The sequence below is a fragment of the Maylandia zebra genome, linkage group LG4 (genome assembly GCF_041146795.1).
Source record: "Maylandia zebra isolate NMK-2024a linkage group LG4, Mzebra_GT3a, whole genome shotgun sequence".
Classification (NCBI taxonomy): Eukaryota; Metazoa; Chordata; class Actinopteri; order Cichliformes; family Cichlidae; genus Maylandia; species Maylandia zebra.
In genome coordinates this window covers 36,567,956-36,589,317 of record NC_135170.1, presented here as the reverse complement: position 1 = coordinate 36,589,317, position 21,362 = coordinate 36,567,956, and the positions used below count along the sequence as shown (strand labels likewise).

The window sequence follows — 21,362 nt, the reverse complement described above, 5'->3', positions numbered from 1 at the left end:
CATAAACTGTTCAGACTGCTTCCATCAGGAAGGAGGTTCTGCAGCATCCGGTCCCGTACCAGCAGACTGAGAGACAGCTTCTTCCATCAGGCCATCAGACTGCTGAACACGTCATAGACACCTCAGCTTCACTACTGGAACTTCAACATTATGCACTCCACACTGTACAGTAATGCCACTGTTTTGCACATGTCTCAACTCTGTATATTTTATTTTATTTATTTTATATATTCTATTCATTGTTTACTCTATTTAATTTGTAAAATATGTGTACACACACACACACACACACACACACACACACACACGTAGAAAAATATTTAGTATACACATCCAGAAATGCATACACTATTATATATTGTACATATATTTATTAGTTTCAGATGTAGCCATTCTTGTATTTTGCTTGTTTACATTATTGTATTTTGCACAACTCTGTTGCTTGTGAAGCTCGCACACAAGAATTTCACTCACATGTGCTGTACCAATGTACCTGCACATGTGATGTGACAATAAAAGTGAAAAAAAAATTAATTTTCACCGCTGAGCGTCGCTGTCTTCAACACGATGATTGGCTTAACTGTCTGTAGCGTCACTGTCAGAGAGCCAATCAGCTCCCGGGTGGGAGCGCGGATATTTGAAAACAGATGGCGGCGGTGCGAGCGTAAGTCTGAAAATATTTAATATATTGTGATCAATCTCATCAATAAATGTTTGTTTCCACTCCAGAAACCTTTTCACACGTGAAGCGTGGGTCACGCGACTGTTTTCTGCCTCGCGTGATGAAATAAAACATTGAAAATCTGAAGTTTATTAGCTGTTAGCAGCTGAAGCTAACGGTCTGCGTCACCGAGGGTTCAGTATTGACGTTTGTTCGTTTGTTTGTTTGCTGTCAGCGTGCTTCGGCGTTGTGATCCGGCCCTGCTGGAGCCCCGCGGAGAACCGGAGCCGGACTGCGACCAGGCGGCGCGGATGGTGCTCTTCCTTACGGTCTGTGGCAGAAAATAGTCCGCCTACACCTCACAACACATCAGAGTCCTCGCAAAACGCACAAAACCCTGACCTCTGACCCCCACTGAGGGAATAGTTAAACCGTAAACAATGAAATGGAGAGCAGACCCTGAGTTGGCTCAGTCGCAAGTTTTCAAGTTTCTCACCTGAGTGAGGCCAGCCTGTCAGAGCGGACTTCAATCAGTGTTCATACCAGAGACAGCTGATACTCACACACGCAGTTACTGAGCAGTTTCCTCTGTGTGTGTGTGTAACACGTCACCGTGCTACAGCCATCCTTGCAATGTTAGAATAAAGTAGAGGAGGTGTTCAGCAGCTCCAGGCTGACAGCAGAAACAGACGGGGGTCTGATGAAAATCACCACAAATACATGAAGTGCAGCTACGAGGCTGAGAAACGTCAATAAGGAGAGACGCTGGCGGAAGGCTTTGCTTTGTCTGTTCTCATTAAAAATGGCTGCCGTGTTACATGACCCACAGGCAGCAGTGTGGAGCGTGCCAGTGGTTCAGTGAGCTGAGCTTCAGTCAGTCTTCTTCCTCATGCTCAGGATCCAGATGTTTTGGTGTGTTTGATAAAGTCCACAGTGCTAACAGAACACACACACTGTGAGTGTTTGTTTATGGAATATGTTTCGTATACCTGTGCTCCTGTGAGTGGGTATGAACACTGAGCCCCGTCAGTGTGTCACCCTCATGTTTCTATGATGTTGTTTTATTGTTTATTTTAAGTTGGCTCTAATTTCTGTGTGACATCATCTCTTTTATGTTGTATTTACTACAATCAGCTGACAGATCAAAACAGTCCCTGAAATCGTCCTGTCACGTGTGTTCAGGACCGCCGTCGCATGCAGAAGGTTCTGTGGCGTCAGCTGTTTGTCCTCGACTCCATGATGTCACTGCTGGAAGGACTGGAGTCTGCCCAGCAACTGATGGCACAGTCCTGCCCCCCCCAACCAGGTACACACACTGTGGTGCTGTCTCACCTGGAAAGAACACAAAGAAAGTGACTTACTGTGTGTGTGTGTGTGTGTGTGTGTGTGTGTGTGTGTCAGAGGGTGGGGCTCGGGGCAGGTGGAAGGCCCTGAAGGTGGAGAGCAGGTCAGGGGTGGAGGAGACCGAGGCGCTGCTCAGATCTCTGCAGGACAGAATCCAACAGATCCACGACAGACGACACACACTCACACAGCTGGTTCAGCATCTGCATAGCAAGGTCACACACACACACTTGATTTCATATCTTAGTGGGGGCATCTCATTGACATGATGCTGTAACTAACTGTAACTCTGACACTAAAACCATATTTTGAGCCTCAAAATGTCTTCAATCTTGTGGGGACGGACATCTGGTCCCCACAAGTACAGTCACATTCCAATTTTGGTCCTCAGAAAGACATCTAAACATGGTATCCACACGCGCACACACACGCACACACGCACACACACACAGGTTAACGTCAGTCACTAAGAGTCGAGGAGGTGAAACATCAGGTAATCTTGCTTTTCTTTGTCGCCTCATCCTCTCCTCTCCTTGTCTCCTCCTGCCCTTGTCTCCTTGTTCCCTGCAGAGGCAGCAGAGTGAGCAGCTGGAGTCGTCTCTGCTGAACGCCCAGAATGCTTTGCAGTCATGTGACCTTCAGCTGGCCCAGTTGAGGGCGGAGTCAGAGGTGATGCTCGGTCACCTGATCGAGTGGCAGCGACTTAGAGACGAGTGAGTGCCACAAAGTCACGTGACTCTATTGAAGCCCTTGTGATTGGTCGCTAACCTGACTTCCTGTCACCTGGCAGGCTGCAGGTGCACGTCAGCACCACGCAGGACGTCATGCAGATCAACCTGCTCGCCTTCAACCAATCAGAGCTGTGTGTGGAGCTCAGGCCACACACCTCTTCTGACTTGTTGTCCAATGAACTGGAGCCGCTGAGGCTGTCAGTCACCTGGAGTCATGACGACCGCTTCAGACTGCAGGTAAGGACACAGGTGTGCGTGATGTCAGGTTTCCTCCGACACTAAGAACTGTTAGTCAATCAACAATCAATACTCATTAAAACTGATTGGATGTCACAGATGCGAGGGGCGTGTCTTACAAACTGTAGATCAATCGATCCGTGAGTATGTGTAGCCCAACTTCAAATAGAGCGTGATGAAGGCGTCTGATCCTCAGGTGAGCGAGGGGACGGCGGGCCTCGCGGAGGACAGCCTGACGGGCCGACGGGTAGAGCTGAGCGCCGCCCTGCTGGAGGTGATGCGGTGTTATGTTGGGCAGGCCGAGCTGTTGTCTGAGATCCAGAGCCTGCGGTCCAGGTGAAGCGCTGACCAATTATTGAATTGACGTGGGCGGGGCCTCTTTCCCACGGCGTTTAATCACCATCTGTCTTTCAGCTTCGCCATTGACTGGCACCCCGCCCAGCGCCTCCTCGTCTACCTGAAGACGGCATCGCTGGTGTGTCATCTGGAGGTGGAGGAGGGATACCCGCGCGTGGGGCGGGCGCGCCTGCTGTCCGTTCGGCGGGACGGGCAACATGTGGACACATCTGGGCTGAAGGTAACAGGAAGCTGCTTCACAGTCTGCTTTTAGGTGAAATTATCGCGTTTCAGGTGTGTTAGTACGCGAGGCTTGGAGTCTGGGGAAGTAAAGGATGCTTGAGACGCCGTGGTTACCCTGCACAGGTGGGGCGTGACACCACCTCCACCTCCCAAAGACCACCTCAAACATTCATCTCAGTGGTTTTGATTTCACCTCGTGTGTTCTTGCTCCAGCTGCAGCGTCTCACACGAACGTGTGTGTGTGTGTGTGTGTGTGTGTGTGTGTGTGTGTGTGTGTGTGTGTGTGTGTGTGTGTGTGTCTAAGCCTCCCAGCGGTGAGCTGCGTCTGACCGAGTGGTTGGTGTTTCTCTACAGCAGTCCTCTCCTCTGAACGACGTCTTCCTCCTGTACCGTTTCCTGTCTTCTCTCACACATCCACCGGGGGTCGCTCTCTCACCTGCACATGTGTTACCTGCCCTGAAGTGTTTTTGTCTGTGATCACATGACATGAAAATAAACCTCTGCCTGCAGGACAAACTGGGTGTGTGAAACATGAAGTTTGTCTCTGATAAATAAAGAAGTTTATAGAATTTACAGAAGCATCAGTTTCACACAGAAGAAGCAGAAACTTCATTTTTAAACTAATAAAATGTACTCTAACAAAGTTCTGTTTGCAGTCAGTTATAAAAGAATAAGAAAAACTACTGAAAATAAAAACGTATAAAAAATATTTAGGGAATAATGAAACTGTCAGTAAATATGTCAAATTAAAGGAATATTTGTGAGAAAAAATAAACCAATTATTGGAGGATTTTAATCAATAAAAGCATGTTTGCAGAGTAAAACCATTTTTGTTTTTAATAGAAAGGCTGTTTTTAAAAGCCCATTTCTGCTTGAGCTGGGTCTGTTTTTAAATGTAAACTTAAAAAAACCATGTTTGAAAACATTTCATGAACTTCTTTCATTTATAATCCAGCAGAAAAAAATGTTCATTCAATTCTTCAGCTGAAGCTTTTATTTTGTAAAGCTGCCACCGGGAGTCGCTGTTTCCTTTCGTGTTGCTGTCTGCTGCTTCCCAGCATGCACTGCTACACCGATACTGTACAACGTGACGTAAGACACACACGCATGTCCGCGTGATTAGATAACATGTCGGGGACATGTCACGCCGTCAGAAACCAGACAGAGCGGCTCCTGAAGGAAAACCGAGCACAGCCCGCGGGAAGACTTCCTGCTGCTGACACACCGGGTCACGTGTTCTCATAGAAACACGGAAACAGCCACGGAGCTCACGTGTGTCTGCAGAACATGCAGGTTTAACAGGTTTAACGTTTCTCACTGGGGCTTGGTTCAAATGCACGGAAGTGTAAAATCAGCCAAAACTTAAACGGAGTTTGGTGTAACAAATAATTCTAAATTACAGCCTGTAAAACTGATGCTCTTGGGCACATAGTTAGATTTTCACTGATCTTTGGTCACAGCAAGGTGTGGAAAGGTCCACCCGGAGTCTGGTGAGAGGACAGTGGAGTAAAAGCAGCTGCTGGTTAGTGTATGCACAGGAGTCCGGCTGAAGAATGAGATTACTGCAGATCACTGTGGAGTTTCCCCTCCACGCACATCTCACCCACTCTTAATACAGCGGAACGTGGACGTGTGTGACTGCTGCTGAGTCACCAGTAGGAAACTGACATCAGGAAAATATCTGAGTGGACTAAGTGAAGGATTCTGTTCGTGTTTAAAATGAGCACAAATGTGAATGGAGTTTGGTTTGAGGGTTAGCGTACGAAAGCCAGGCTGCTTCGTGTTTTTGCTCCAAGCATTTACTGATTGTCAGCATCTCCTCAGATGAGCAGACGGTTTGAGACGGCTGCCAGGCGTAATAAAAGCAGCTATTATTAGCTGTAAATACACGTATATGCGTGGAGTCTGGTGCGTCAGTGAAGGAGCTTTAACCCTGATAAACACGTAACTGTAAAAGTGAACGTGTGAAAACGGAACATTTTTGACTGGAGTCTGGTGGAGACTGCTTCCACGCGAAAACATCATCACCATGCAGGTGTGGTTATGAAGCATGCGCCTGCAGCTCAGTGTCACATACAAACAAGTGTGCAACATCTCAGTTTGTGTTATTGTTTATTGCCTGACGACCTCCTCCTCCTGCTGCTGTAAATCAGTGATCAGAGTGATCCGTTGTCACGGTGACGCACCACACGGCTGTAAACGTGTTATATAAGTACGCACAGCACTAAAAGGAAGTGATGTGCGAGTCCATCTGAAACTGGGACACAGTGCTCGTCTCCGCCCGCTGGCTGCTCATTGGGCAGTGGGGATGCTGAGATCGAGATGCAGCTGGCCAATCAGAATCCAGAAAGTGGAAGTTTGATTATGAGGCTGCAGTTCGACCTACTTTCTCCTCAGAGTGACTCACTTTCTCCTTCTTCTCCTGCTGTCCCACTGACTGCTGAAAGCTCAGAGCCAACAGGACACTAACCTCCAAAAACCCACCAATCACGATCAGCTTCACCTCATGCTGCTCAGACACACGTGGATGTCTGTTTGTCACAGTCTGCGGCTCTAAAATCAGTGAAAAAGTCAAAGGAGTCTGGTGAAGGAGAAAGCTGGCGCTGCTGTATTTACAGCCTATAGTTCATATGAAATATGATGTTTTTCATTTGTTTTAATTAATAAGTCATCAACGTGTCTCGTTTTTATATGAAACATTAAACATTTAACCTGAAATTACACATGAAATATTTTTTCTTTTCTTCTCATACTTTACAGTTCACAGAGAGATAAATATGTGTGATGGTGAAGAGACGATGTTAGATGTTGTATTTCAGTGACTGTAGTGCAAGGCACAAAAACGCCACCAGAGGGCAGACTGTGCCGCTGAGCTCAGACCCACTGGAATATAACCCTAAACACCTTTATATTCCACTAATAAAGGTGAGCTAGGTGACACAGACGAAGCTTCGCGTCTAAATAAACTAGAATAAACCCAACATGGAAGCACTAAGAGCTGCAGTTCCTGTGGTGCCCAGCAGAGGCAGCAGTGAGTCAGTCCCATAGACTTCCGTGTCAAAATAAACTCATTATTAGGGGCGTGGTCTCTTTGACTGACGGACGGATGGGGATTTGGCGCTACTTAAATAAAACTGATTGTTCAGTTTTCAGATTTTTTTTTAAAGTTTTTACTGTAGTAAAATGAGTTTTTGTGACTGTTAGTCCCAACATCATGAGCTGCTTTACAGCCTCCTCAATTTTGATTTGGGGCGTGAAGAGAGCACATACAGCTGCTGCGGTACAATAACAGAGAGCTCGAATCAGGCTCTTCTACAGCTACATCACCCGCTCTACAGCTGCTGCAACTACAACCAGCAGCAGCTTGAGTCTGTGACATCAAACCCTGCCACTACAGCATCTCCACCAGCCGCTGTAACTGACTCCACCTTCTCCTCCGCTGCTGGTGGGTAAAATGAGCTTTGCTGAGAGAAAACTGAAGGTCGTTTTACTTCAGCTCCGACTCGTCCAATCATCAGTCCATCGCAGTAACGTCTTTATGATCAGTGTGAATATTATAGATTCAGGACGACTCATGTGTGCATATATTTATATATCATTTTTATATAACGTCTTTACAACATAAACCACAGATTAAAACACATCAGAGATCTTCTTTCATCAGGTGCACTTCCTCGCTCGTACATACTTTAATAGTCACGATATCTGCACAGGCATATATTCATATTAACCAAAAATAGTTGTGTACAACAGATCTCAGGGAAACAGTTCAAGTATAGCTGGATCTTTGTGTTCATGGCTATGTACAGTTTCTTTACAGAACATCAGCTGCATAAGGTTTGTCTGAGGCGTCGCCAGGTCACGCCCCGCCTCCTCCATCTCTGTAGTAGGTGGAGTCATCATTCCGGGCGCTCCACAGTTTGGAAGTTCAGGATGAATCAGTTCGTACTGGAAGAGTTTCTGTTTCCTGCAGAGTGGAAGTGGAGGCCGCCGCAGTCAGAGATCGCCGGCCGCTGAAAATCGAAGGAGCTGATCCCAAAGTCCTTAAAATCATTAAAAGCAGCTGGATGCGTCCAGATGTTTGAAAGAGCTACTTTTAGTGTGCATCTGTCTCCAGCTGGGAAAACTTTCAAATTAAAAGCGTCTGAACTCATCATGAACGTTAACGAAGCTAAAATCAGACAGAATGATGACATCAACAGGAAGTGGAAGTGAAGCTGAACGAACAGGTTTGTCCTGTGTGAGCTCGTCAGTTAGCGTACTGTCGTCGTCCACGTCCTTCACGCTTCTTTCTTTTGTCTTTCAGACTTCCTGCTGGCGACGCTCCAGTAAAGTCAAAGAACTGGGCTGGCTAGGCTAAGCTAACGGATTGGGCTTACACAGGTTAAAATAGTGTGGTTTAAAAATGGCAGCCTGCTCCTTTAAAACATCAACCAGCTGTTTTAAAGCAGACTTTTATTTTGGCGGGGAGACGCATGTCTTGCAAAGTTCTGCTGATGACATCATCATCCTGCCAGTCCGATGCGGTCTGGATGACGCTGCGATGTTAAGGGCTGGAGAGCGTGGCGATGCGGTGACATCGCAGTGATGTCATCAAACGTCGATGCGGAAGGACAGCAGCTTCTCAGAGTGCATGTTGTTGAGCGTCCGCAGATCTGGTAACTTCAGCAGCAGTTTGGTGAAGCGTGGCGAGTCCACGTCGAGGTGCTCGCTCTCTGGGGCGACGGGCGACTTGTTGACCAACGAGCGAAGAGCGCGGATCAGATTCTCCTGCAGCTGCTCCACCGACGCCACGTCTTCGATGCCGGAGCGGTCTGAAACCACACGGAGAGGGCAGGTCAGCGAGCAACGGGCAACCACTACATCTGCAGCAACTGCAACAACTGTTACGTCTACAACTACTGCAACTGAACCAAACCCGGTGACTACTCCACCCACTACATCTACAGCAACAGCTGCAACTAAACAGTTTAAAAACAAACTCGACATGTGCAACTTCGACACACAACAACCAAAAATTATTAACTATGCAACTAAACACAAGACATCAACTACGGCAACAACATCTACATACGCCGCTGCTACCTAAATCACTGCAACCACGACGCTTCACTTACAGCAACAGCTTGAACAAACGGTACCTTTTGCAACTACACCAAAACTTGGCACAACATGCAACTCAACAAGTTGGTGCAACTACAGCAGCAACATGGAGAAACGTTTCTCCTCTGAAAACATCCAGATGAAAGAATCAACTTTTAGCGATTTCCTTACCTGGATGATTGAACGTGCATCGAAAACAACAACAACAGCTAAACCACACAAACTCGGGCTACACCTGCACTCGCCGTAGTTATGTGCTACAAACAGGAAGTTGATTTTCTATACTTCCTTCTTAAACACTCAACACGTTGCTTAAATAACTGCGATACGTTTCAGCTAATCTACGGCGGCGGCGATCTTTGCTCACCTGCTGACACGAGCACCACGGCGGTGAAGAGTCCGAGCTCCTCGCTGTCCAGCTCCAGCGCCGCCAGCTTGTGGCTGAAGTCAAACATGGCTCCCAGCAGGTCCCTCATGCCCATCGCCCGCAGCTCCTGCAGGTTGTAGGTGGCGCCGGAGACGAACGTCACCGTCTGCTCCTTCATGTTAAACAGCGACGCAAAACGCACCATCAGCACCTGAGACAGGAAACAAGGACGGGCAATCAGTGAAAGCGCGATGATGTCACCGACACATTTAGGTTTCATTCGATCTCAGCCTGACACGAGTTTGAGCAACCAACGAGGAGGCGTGTAACTACAGCAACATTACATCTGCAACTCCTGCTAATAGATCAACATCCTCTGCCTAGAAAACTCGCCACATCCAAACTCCTGCAACTAAACACAGCAACTTCAGCCAAACACCGCCCATTACAACTGCAGCAACACGTTAACTCCTGCAGCTAAGCCAAATCCTGCAACAACAGCAACTCTAGCAACCACTACGTTGCAACGTATGCAACACTTGCAACTGAACAACAAGCAACTAGCCTAAGGAGCTGGGAAAGAAAGCTTTCGTGACGTGGGTGACTGCAAATCTACACAGAAAACAAGCAACTGCAACACAAACTACATCTGCAGCAACAAGTAAACATCATGCTGTAGCTCCAGGACTACATCTGCAACATTTTCTGTACCTACAGACAATGCAGCATGTTCTGGCTCCTTAAGATTCGCCCCTCATGTTATGTAGTGTTATATAAGTTCATGCAATCTTTATTTGTTTCTGGCACACTGTTCATTTTATTTTGACATCCTACCAGAAGTGCTATTTCTCATTACTTCCTGTCTAGCGGGAGAAGGACAGTTTGCTACCCCTATGGCACATTCATGTATTTCAACAAAGCCATGCGAAGCATCCAGTCAAATAAATCTGCCAGAAAGGAACAGCGCTGTGGTTTTTCTACATGGGAAGATGGTTGTCCATCTGTCTAGTTAAGTGCGAGGGCAGAATACAGCAAAGACTGCGTCTCACAATGAAACATAATGCTGCAACTAAACACGGCAACTCACTAACTTAACCAAATGCTGCAACAAGCAACTGCTGCGACCGCTACGTCTCCATGAACAAATGCAACTAAACAGCAACCTGAGCTTCAGATCTTTGACCTCGGGAACGTTAGTGGGAGTTTTTAAACTCGCACTCTTGTGGACTCGAGGGTGAACTCAATAGTTTTTTCAAAGGTCAGAGGTCATTTCCCTAAAATGTGCTCTGATTGGATGACAGTGCTGTAACTGGCTGAGTGAGAAGACATGGTAAATATCTAGAGGGTGGGTGCAGCGCCCCCAGTTTGCCTAGTGGTCAGGTCGGGTACAGCATCTAAGGAATCTCAATCAACCAACTGACTATGTGCACGTTAGCATATGCTACTTCCGGTGCGGAAACTCCTGTGGGGAGCTTTGTTTCCGGTGTCCTATTCGCGCCTGGTTTATTGTCCAAAACAAGTTAAGCAAATGAATGAATCAAGCGGCGATTTACATTTCTATAGATGTCTCGGGCATTTGCCCAATATATCTGTAAATGATGTTCATCGACTTGTCGATATTTTCCCCCTGCGCCTCAGAGCAAAAGAGAAAAGGGATTCAGATGTTATATTTCTCAGCTGTCCCTCGTTTATCGCGGGTGTTATGTTATAGAAATAACCAGCGAGAGGTGAAATCAAGTAGCCAATTTTATTTTTTGACGGTGCAAACGTTTGGTGGACATCGTGGACATACAGTACTGCACTTCAGAGTCACACTGCTAGCATCGATGCAGCGACTCTGTACTGTACAGGAGAGACGTCACGGAGGAGATCGTCTGCAGCGATCAGGACGCAGGACACAATGTGACGTAAAAAAAAAAGCATGCAAACTTGCAATCTGCGAAACAGCGAGGTGAAAGGTGAACGTTATAGCGAGGGACCGCTGTAATTTTGAAGGTAAGTCACAACATACCCTTCGTACATACTAATGTATAGAAACCGTTACCAGCAATCATTCATTTTGTGTGGCTTTTTTCACGGTTTGTTAACATGCTGTGTAGGTGTGTACCTGACTAGCTGATATCAACATAACGGGGAAACATCTGGTTTGACTATTCTTCACCTGTAGTTTGAATGCTGAACATTTGCCTGTTTAAATCATGAGACCAGTCACTACACAGAGATGTGCTTCTGAGTGTGGACGATGTGTCTTCTGCTGCAGTGATGCAGTTCTGCTTGTGTTGAGTGAAGTAAACAACTGATCGATCTAAACGCTTTAAACGTCAAAATTGATCATTAGATTTTTTATGACACAGCAGCGGTGAGTGTTCCCACCTTCTGCTCTTTGTAACTTAACGCCATCTTTCTGTTTTCGAGTTTTGGACATGATGTTGGAGGATATCTTCGCAGTAGCGATTGACCGCAAAGTAAAGCTACCGGAAATGTACAACCCCACATCCGGTCTCAAACCAGGAAGTTAGCATTTTCTCGTGCACAGGGTCAATCAGCACAAACCTCGCCCACTAAACCGAGTGACATCACAGGTTCACCTCAAAGGTGCCGGCCTTCAGCAGGGCCACCTGGTCGTTCTGGGACAGACCGCTGAATCCTGGGATATGTTTGGCGAACTCTACCACCTCCCTGACGGCGGGCGTGAAGGACAGCGAGAAGTCCTCCCATATCTGCTGCGGGGTCTTCGAGGGGTCGGCGTGAGGCTGCATGTTCATTGGACAAGCCTGCGGAGACAGGACAGCACCGTCAACCAATCAGGTGACAGCTTGTAAACCCTCCCCCAGTGGATGAGCTCTTACCAGCACGATCCCCGTCTGCTTCTTCACTGGACAGCGCTGCTCCTGGGTCACATGACCAGCGGGACCGCTCTGCTGGCTTTGCCTCCCGTTGCTACGGTGAAGATATGTGCGGCTGTTTTCCGGTAGGTAGCACTCTGTGGCCAGGTTGTTATTGTGGTGGTAGATGGTGTTGAGGCCGTTGGCATGGTAACCGTTTGGGCAGCGGTTGGGCTGCCAGAGCTCCGCCTCCCCATTGTGGTGGACGTGGTTATTGGCCAGCTTGTCGTGAGCGTATAGGAACGTCTCGCGGTGAGCGCGAGCAATGGCGCTAATGGTGGAGTCCATCCCGGGGCTGGGGGGTGGGGAGCAGGAGGGGGAGGAGCTCTGATGGGAGGGAAGAGGCGGTGGGGAGGAAGAGGAAGCCGAAGCAGGCGGGGAGGGTGAGGAGGGGGCTGGAGGCAGGGCTGAGGGCTGAGGCCCGGGGGCGATGGTCACCCCCGGGCACGGCGAGGAGGAAGAGGATGAGGAAGAGGATGAGGAAGAGGAGGACGACGACAGGCTGGCGAGCTGGAAGTCGCTCTGCAGCTGGTTGTTCACCATGTTATTCATGGCGCTCTGCATCTCGGCCAACATCCTCTGCTTCTCGCGCTTCGGGATCCGCCCGAAGCGCACCGCTGTGGACAGAAGAGGAAGAGGAGGAGTTAGGTCGGATTCAGAGTGTGCGGGCTTGCAGGTGGGCGTGCAGGTGAGGCGGGCGCTCACCGTCGCGGCTCATGCCCACAGACAGACACTTCTTGAAGCGGCACTGCTGGCAGCGGTTCCTGTTGATCCTCACGATGGTGCAGCTCTCGTTCTTCACGCACTTCTTGTACTGGATGTTCTGCTGGATGCTGCGGCGGAAGAAGCCCTGCAAGACCAGACACGCCCACACCGTCACCTTCAGCATCATCATCGTCATCACCACCAAGCCCCAAAACTGCCAAAATCCGCGGACTGTATATCCGGTCTTTAAGTCTGACGTCATTAGCCGCTTCAGGTTCCAAAGCCAAACGAACACTGCGGCATCACTGAGAGTTAAAAACTGTCTAAACTCTTTCATCTGTAATAAAATGATCAGCGTTGCTGCTTTACCAGGTGTAACAGTTAAGTTTAACATCCATGAAAACAGAATTTATTAAATTTAACGGAGTTAGAAGTTAGCAGGAAGCTAGCGGAAGTTAGCTCGCTAGCTTCCACACAAAAATAGCATGTTCTGACTGAGAGATTTCTGAAACAAATTCAAACGTACAGCTCTGCTATCACTTCCAACATAAATGAAGACAGAAAACTAAACAGCAGTGGCGTTTGTAGGGTTACTGAAGTTGGGCTAGCTGGTATATAATGATGTGCTACGTGACCGCTAGCGACACAGCTATGTTAGCATAAACACAGTGAAGCTGGAGGATGAACGCTAACTTTCTTCCACTCGATAAAAGTTAACGTGAGTGTTCTCGGTGGTCAGGAACAAATGCAATCGCATGGCAGGATGCTGTAAAAGGACCAAACTTCAGTCAGGAGAACTGAGATAATCCATCCACAATACAAGGTTAGTCGTTCATATACTGCTGCCTGGGCTGGGCTGTAGCTACATCGTAAGGTTTTAAAAACTGAGCTTTAAAATGAACAGTGGTAATAAAAGCCGAGAGAGGCCGACAGGGATCACTGACTGTTTTTAGGGGCTTGTTCAGATTAAACAGAACAAGATACAAAAGATTAAAACATGTTAAAAACACAACAGCCTTAATAAATGCAGAGTAGTTTGGACTGAAGCTTCATCACATCATCACTTAAAGCCTGTGTGCATGTGATGTGTGTGAATAAAGAAATAACGCATTTGAAAATAAACAGGAAGTAAATAACTCTGAAATATTACAAAAACAAAAAATAAGAATAACAGTTTTAGATTTTAATTAATTAACACAAATACTATCATTGAGTCGGTAGTTCCATTGTGTGTGTGAGATCTCACCTTGCAGCCTTCGCAGGCGTGCACGCCGTAATGGAAACCCGAGGCGACATCGCCGCAGACCTTACAGAGCAGCACCATGCCGTTCAGCTCTGAAACACAGTCACATACAGGAAGTGACATCAGAGGTTCCGTTCAGCTCAACACACAAACATGCAAACGAACTGCGTACTTACTGGTCAGACTGGCCACAGACTTGCTGGGCGACGTCCTCAGAGAGCCGCCGTCGTCGCGGCCTCGAGGCGAGCCTGCTGCCGACGAGGAGGCCGAGGAGGACCCGTCGTCTCCGGCTGACCCTGAGCTGGAGCCGGAGCTGAGGAACGGCAGGGTGAGGGAGGAGGAGGAGGCGAAGAAGGACTGGGAGTTGGAGTTCTCACTGTACATGGAGACCGGACTGGTCCGAGTGGGAGAGCCTCCGGAGGAGCCCACGTAGGAGATCACGCCTCCTGCAGGAGAGCAAGGGGAGGTCAGAGGTTATTGACAGTGGTGAGGGGGAAGCGTTCCACCTCTACTCCTCGAACGCTCTGAGCGACTCGGTTTTACTGCTTGTACACATCACAGCCTCCTCCTACAAAATAAAAGCCTGTAAGTGCTTATTTCTGCTCTTTGTTCTGCTCGTTGTGCAGCGCAGCGTGACTTTGTACCGCCGCTCAGCAGAGGCGGGATTTAGACTCACACCTTCTCAGGTTTCATCAAAGCACCAGTGAAAGCTGCCGTGAATGTTGGTCTGCCGCCGAGCGGGCTCAAAATGAAGTGATCGGCTGCCACATGTGCACAGCGTCTGAGAGCGACTGTTTGCAGACCTGTTGCCTCCCATCAGCATCCTGTAAATCACGTGAAGCTCTGAGCAACGATTTCATCAGCAGCACATGCAGACTGTGACCGCTGAACACGATCGGTGCAGCGGCAGGTTTGATCTCTGTGGGAGGCTGCAGTCCTGTTTTTACCGCCGTGGCTTCGATGGCGTTGGACGTTATGTCAGGACCACGCTGCAGAGATGGGCCCTCTGTTTTGTAGTGTTCCCAAAATATTTGAATTTATCTGATTAAGTATCAGCTTCTGGTGTCCCTGTATGATACAATATCACTAACTACCTGACCCCACTGAGGTTGGGACAAACACCTTTCACCTCGTGACACGCAGCGACCTTCACAGAGCATTAGTGTTGACTAACGATGTGTTTGTTAGTCAACACACGGCGAGGAGTCAGAAGCACTAACAGGAGGAAACCCCTGATTCTTTGTTATGAGAGGATGATGTTTGTCTGCACATGTCAGAGCTGCACGTGACACACACACACACACACGACCAGTGCGAGCTGTGATCACCTTCATGTTCTGCTGCTCAGACTCAGGCTGAATGTGTGCTTTGTGAGTCTGTGCTCACACACTCACACAGCAAGGCCCGCTGCCAGCTCACAAACTGGGTCACCAAGACAGGAACAAGGAGAGCAGCCGCCATCACCTTCACGCTACACGAGGAACCACAGCGAGCTCACAGACCAGCACAGACACTCAGACAGAGGACTCAGCGTGGAAATGCAGACACAAACGAGTGCTGATGAAGGTCACGTGACGTGTTTATAAAGCTGCACATGGCCTCTGAGCGTCTGACCACAGAAATATCCGAGCTGTGCTCATGTCTGTGCTGAACCTGCTGCCTCCCTCCTCCTCCCCTCCTCCCCCTCACGCAGCCTCGGCGGGAGGCTCGTGTGTACTCCGTGGTCACGCCCCTGAGACACGTGCCTGCTCCACTCAGACGGCTCTGCAACGGGACTGGAGCGCCAGAGGCCCGCCCACACCCACGCCTACCCTCCCTCTGCACACACTCTCACGTTCCCGCCATTCATCTCTCTCACACACACACACACACACACACACACACACACACACACACACACACACACACACACACACACACACACACACAGATCTGCAGCGTTTTCTGCTGCAGTAAAATAAGATTCTTCAGCTTAAACGTGACCTCCTCCTCACTTCCTGTCATATATCTGCTGTTGCTATGGCGATGTTCATACTCAACAATCTAGAGTTTCTCGTAACGAGCTGAGTGTGAGCCAAGACTGCAGACTGCAGACCTCTATGACATCACAGAGAGTAAACTTGCTGATCCCAGAGGATGAATGAGAGCCTGCGGAGTCAGCCCAGAGTCAGATACAGAAGGATTATTATGAACTGTCAGTCATGCAAAGCTGCTCACAGTCCAAGAATAAGAAGAGAAAGCGAAGAGGAGGGGCTTGTTTTTGGACTGATTCTTCTACTCCCAGAGCACACACACAACAACAACAACAACAATCTTTATTTATAGAGCACATTTAAAAGCCTTGGGCATACCAAAGTGCTTTACATAAAACAATAAAAGGTTCAAACATTGATAAAGGATAAATAAAAATAATGAGTTATGTTCATAGATAAAAGCTACCAATAAGAATGACTACAGCACATGGGTAATAGCAAGATAAAAGCTGTACCACCATAATAAAAGACACCAATAGAAAGATAGGAGGGAATTAATACAAAAGGTCAATAGGTCACAGCAACCAAACAAACAAACAAACAAACAAACCAGCAATTAAAAGGTGGAGAAGGCAAGTTTAAAAAGATATGTTTTAAGCTGTGATTTAAAAGAATGAATAGAATCAGATGCCCGGATGCCAATCGGGAGATTGTTCCACAGCACAGGTGCAACAAGAGCAAACGATCGATCACCTCTAGTCTTAAGTCGAGATCTGGGCTGAGCAGCAGTAACTGTGACGATGACCTTAAAGCCCTGGCAGGAGCATAAGGGTTTAAAAGGTCCTTAAGGTAGCTGGGTGCAGTGTTGTTAGTAATTTTAAAAGTAAACAACAAAATTTTAAATTGAATACGATATTTGACAGGCAACCAGTGCAGATCGGCAAGGACAGGAGTAATGTGGGCAAACTTGCTGGTTTTGGTTAGAATGCGAGCTGCAGCATTCTGGACTGTCTGTAATCTCTGTAAAAGGGAAGAGTGGAGACCACAATAAAGTGAATTACAATAGTCTAGCCTCGACGTTACAAAGGCGTGGATGAGCTTTTCGAGATCTTTATGCGGGATATAGCGCCTAGCCTTAGAGATAAGACGAAGCTGGTAAAAACTAGATCTGACAACAGCAGACACTTGTTTGTCAAGTGAAAAGGAGCTGTCAAATAAGACACCCAGATTCCTGACAGTATCAGAGAGAGAACAACTAAGAAAACCAAAGGCATCCCGGAGTTTGGCACGAAGGGCATTACTACCAAAAATCATAATCTCGGTTTTCTTCTCATTAAGGATAAGAGAATTCGACAACAACCACTTCTTGGCCTCGGACATGCATTCTCGGAGGCTATTCAGAGACAGAGCAAGATCGTCGTTTAGCTCAAAATAGAGCTGGATATCATCTGCATAATAGTGATAAGCAATATGGTATTTCTCAAAGATGGCACTTAAGGGAAGCAAGTATAATGAGAAAAGGGTAGGGCCCAGCACAGATCCCTGGGGGACACCACAGCAAACAGGTACAGCCGAGGAAGAGGATGTAGCCAGATGTACCGTAGAGAGCCGATTGGAGAGATAGGATTTAAACCAATCCAGGGCAGCGCCCTTGATGCCTACAGTGTGCTCAAGTCTCGCTAATAAGATATTATGGTCAACCATGTCAAATGCCGATGATAGATCCAAAAGCACTAAGACTGAGGGGCGTCCGTTGTCAGCCATTAGTAGGAGATCATTGAAAACACGAAGCAATGCTGATTCTGTGCTGTGATGTTGTTTGAAGGCCGATTGAAATTTATCATTTACGCACACTGACACACACACACGCACACTGACACACACACACACACACACACACACACACACACACACTGACACACACAGTGACACACACACACACACACACACACACACACTGACACACACACACACACACTGACACACACAGTGACACACACACACACACACACTGACACACACACACACACACACACACACACACACACACACACACACACACACACACTGACACACACAGTGACACACACACACACTGACACACACAGTGACACACACACACACACACACACACACACACACACTGACACACACGCCGTTGGATGTGTCAGAGAACATTTTGGGGCTGGTGTCTTGCCCCAGCCTGGAGGAGCCAGGGATTGAACCACCAACCTTCTAATTGGCAGATGAGTTGCTTCGTCTCGTGAGCGACAGCCACTCAGAGATAATTAAAGCTGAAACCGCAGAAGAAGAATAACCTTCATCTGACTTCATCAGTCACATCCTCAGAGGAGCAGTAACCAGCGTGCCCTGCAGGAAGCTCCACAAAGTGCATTCTGGGTAATCTGCAAAGGCTCCTATCAGACTGTGGGATAAGAAAGCTTCATTTCACCTCCACCTGACAACAGCATCATGCTCCAGCTGGGAATCATTTTCTAATAAAGTTTCCCGTTAGCGCTGACGCTCGCGGTGGTGACGTGGCACGTCTCTGCTGCTCACGAGGTCTCAGGACAGATCACATGATCTTCAGGCCCTCGTGAAGGTTTTAAACGATCCGTGCTTGGAATAAGACGCTGTGCTTCCTTCAGGCACTGTGCTGACCTCCAGAGGAGAGGATCCAGCTGCTGACACATGTTCGCCCTCTTTGACTGAGCGTAAACGCGTTTCATCAGGGTCTCTGCTCACCGTGGGAATTTCAAAGTGGCTAACGGCTAACGACTCGAGGTCGAACGCTGACGTGTCCTGAGAGTCTCTCTGACAGTGCTGCAGTGATGTTTTACTAAACGTTCTCTAAGAACCCTCTTTATCACCTTTTAAGTACGTGTTTAAGCGTCACGCCGCCATGTTTTTTAAAGTTGGTCTGAGGTTTGTGGGCGTGCTGCAGGGAAATGTGTTAGCTGAACTCTGAGCTGACAGGAAGTTCACATGAGCCAAACGCTCTTTGAACGTCAGTGCGGCGAATGTCTGTTATCATTGAGCTCAGCACCAGCAGCTGAGGCTCATGGGTAGTGTAGTGTCAGTAAGTGTCCGCTGTGATGAGCTTTAAACCACAAACACGGTGATCTGTGAGAGCGAGCAGAGCGGCGCTCTATCCTGGGGATACAGCAGGAATCCTGGATCAGGAATATCGGACTTCGAGCAGACATGGAGACGCTTCCATAAATCACATACATCATTCACATCTGTTTTATTCCCTCACTCATTCACACCTCCCTCCTTGACCTCACTCCCCTCTGATTGGCTCCTTTTGTCCCAGAAATGTAAATAAATCAGCTGCACAGGTACATCGTCTCACCTGTCGTGTTCGTCACTGTGTTCAGGTTTTATGTCGAGTTTTATTTGTCGGTTTACACTTTATTACATCATGTGATAAATATATTATTGTTATTTACATCAGTAAGCCTGCAGTCTGAAAAAACTCCTGAGGGATTATTTTAACACAGATTCATGTTTTTGTGTTCTTGCGTCTCCCAGCAGCTCCACGTCACCGCGGTCAGCTGCAGGTGTCTGTGGCGAGGTGTGAGACGTGTCTCTGTGTACGGCTCAACATCCTTAGTGGCATTTGAATAAAACTCTGTGACTCCTGCCTGAAACAAGCTGAGTGCAGTCTGTGCTGCTGCAGATAAAAGCCACACACAGAAACCAGCGCTCAGCTGTGTTTGTGTTGTTCTTGTCTGCGCCAGCAGGGGGAGACAAAAACACCCAAACTGCAGCTTTAACAGGTGAGGACAGGTGAGAGCCGGACTGTAACTACTATCATCGATGAACCATCAGTGTGTGCTAAAGATCCTCATCCCGGTCATCGATCAGAATCAGCCATGATCAATAATCTGATCACATACAAATACAAACTATAAAAGTGCAGAAGAAGAGAGCAAAGGCTCCTGACGTCAGCGAAAATGAGCAAACGTCAAACCACGTGACTGTGCGCAAATCTTTAAATGTGATCGTGTTTGGAGCACACAGGGGGAGGAGCCGGGGGAGGAGCAGCGGAATTATACAATGAGCTCAGGCTCAGTGGCAGCCAATCACAGCCCGCGGAGCTCCGTGAAAACATAGCGCACATGGCTCGGTTTGCCGGTCCATGTGAACCGGCAACTGGCGCGAGCGAGCGAGCACGTACACACACATTACTGCGGGTCCACCTGACACCTGTCCACCCTCCGACATGACCGCTGTCACTCTGACCCACTTACCCGAACACACGGGCGCAGTCACGTACACGGTCCCCGTGACCACCGCCGGACATGTGCCAAGCGGGACCCGCTGTTCCCGAAACACGGCCACCTGCTCACGGGGACTGCAGTGAGGGCAATGCGGGGTCCAGAACCTGGTCTGGACCTGAACCCGATGCTCCCGCCCCCCTCGCTGAGAGAACCTGTACCGCGGACACAAACACCGGAACAGAGGTTCGCGCGCCACACAGCCGCAGGTGCTCAAAGCTTCGACCTGTGGTCCGATACTAACGATACCAACAGTTTACTCATCGACCAGTAACCTGCTTGTCTCAGCCTTCACCCCGCGCTGCTGCCAAACTCCATGTGAAATTTGACAACTTTTAAAACTCGACCTCTGAAGCAGCAGCAGAGACCCCCACACTGTTAAAAGTCAAAATAAATGTGCCGCACGCGCACAGCGTCGCTCTTATCAGCTCTAATGTAAGCGTGAGGTGCAGAGTAGGGGACGTATTTACCTGGGTTGTTGTTGTTGTTGTTGTTCGTGTCCATGGCAGCGGTGGTCACTGTGACATCCGAGAAAAAGTCACACACGCGACCCTCGTTTAAAAGTCCCAGAAAGCTACCGCTGCGCACGCATCCCAGGCTCGGAGACGTGGGAGAAGAAACCACCACAGAAGAAGAAGCGGGGTCTTATTCTGTGAATTCAAACTACTGCTCCTGCTGCACGCGGAACCAAGCGATCCGTCCTGCTGCACGCGCGCCTCTGTCTGCCTGCCTGTGTGTTTTGAAACAAGGCGCGCGCGCATAACGGCTTGCCATAAGATGATGATGAATGTGCGGGGGCCGCCGTGCCCGCACGCGGCAGAAAACGGGACCATGTGACCGCGGGGAGAGCCTCGTGCCCCAGTGACACACTTTCCCGCCCCTTCTCTGCGCTGCAGCCGCTCGTTTAAACCTCCGAGCACGTGGAGCCGGCTGCTCCTCGCACAGGGGCATTCTGGGATTCGTAGGCGGAGATTTTTTTTTTGTAGTTTTTAAAACATAATTTTAATGCTTTGACCAATCATTTAACGTTATTTATTACTACTTATATTTATGATGACTTATTCTACTTATGAGCCAAAAATGGACTCCACATCCTCCAGACTAACGATATCAGAGCTCAGGTCAAAGCCTGCAGCTCTCATGGGGGGCATCGGAGCTGACAGCTGGCACATCTGGAAAGGCTCCATCACTGCTCAAAGGTATAAACAGGTGTTTATACACTGCTCTGACACCTGCTCCGTGCTGACGTGT

General features: G+C 48.3%; 2 protein-coding genes across 4 annotated transcripts; one reads left to right on the top strand and one right to left on the bottom strand.

The window, feature by feature from the left end:
- Positions 1-572: 572 nt before the first annotated feature.
- Positions 573-4,068, top strand: si:dkey-225f5.4 (uncharacterized). 3 transcript variants are annotated; one of them, XM_004556511.3, is made up of 9 exons: positions 573-664; positions 897-990; positions 1,844-1,967; positions 2,063-2,220; positions 2,576-2,718; positions 2,796-2,973; positions 3,170-3,309; positions 3,388-3,550; positions 3,857-4,068. In XM_004556511.3, the coding sequence occupies exons 1-9, from the start codon at positions 648-650 to the stop codon at positions 3,920-3,922; spliced, it is 1,083 nt and encodes a 360-aa protein (XP_004556568.3). In that variant the 5' UTR covers positions 573-647; the 3' UTR covers positions 3,923-4,068. The 3 variants fall into 3 exon arrangements, with proteins under 3 accessions (XP_004556568.3, XP_004556569.3, XP_012776002.3); XM_004556512.6 differs by lacking the exons at positions 573-664; positions 897-990 and adding an exon at positions 1,034-1,616; XM_012920548.5 differs by lacking the exons at positions 573-664; positions 897-990 and adding an exon at positions 1,034-1,616 and having other exon boundaries at positions 1,796-1,967.
- A 3,063-nt stretch (positions 4,069-7,131) lies between these two features.
- nr1d1 (nuclear receptor subfamily 1, group d, member 1) lies at positions 7,132-21,008 on the bottom strand. Its single transcript, XM_004556510.6, has 8 exons — positions 20,582-21,008; positions 14,032-14,301; positions 13,859-13,947; positions 12,613-12,757; positions 11,872-12,524; positions 11,611-11,796; positions 9,023-9,233; positions 7,132-8,366 (listed from the first exon to the last, which is right to left on the bottom strand). Exons 1-8 carry the CDS (start codon positions 20,613-20,615, stop codon positions 8,146-8,148), a joined length of 1,809 nt encoding a protein of 602 aa, XP_004556567.3. The 5' UTR covers positions 20,616-21,008; the 3' UTR covers positions 7,132-8,145.
- Between the last annotated feature and the right edge of the window lie 354 nt (positions 21,009-21,362).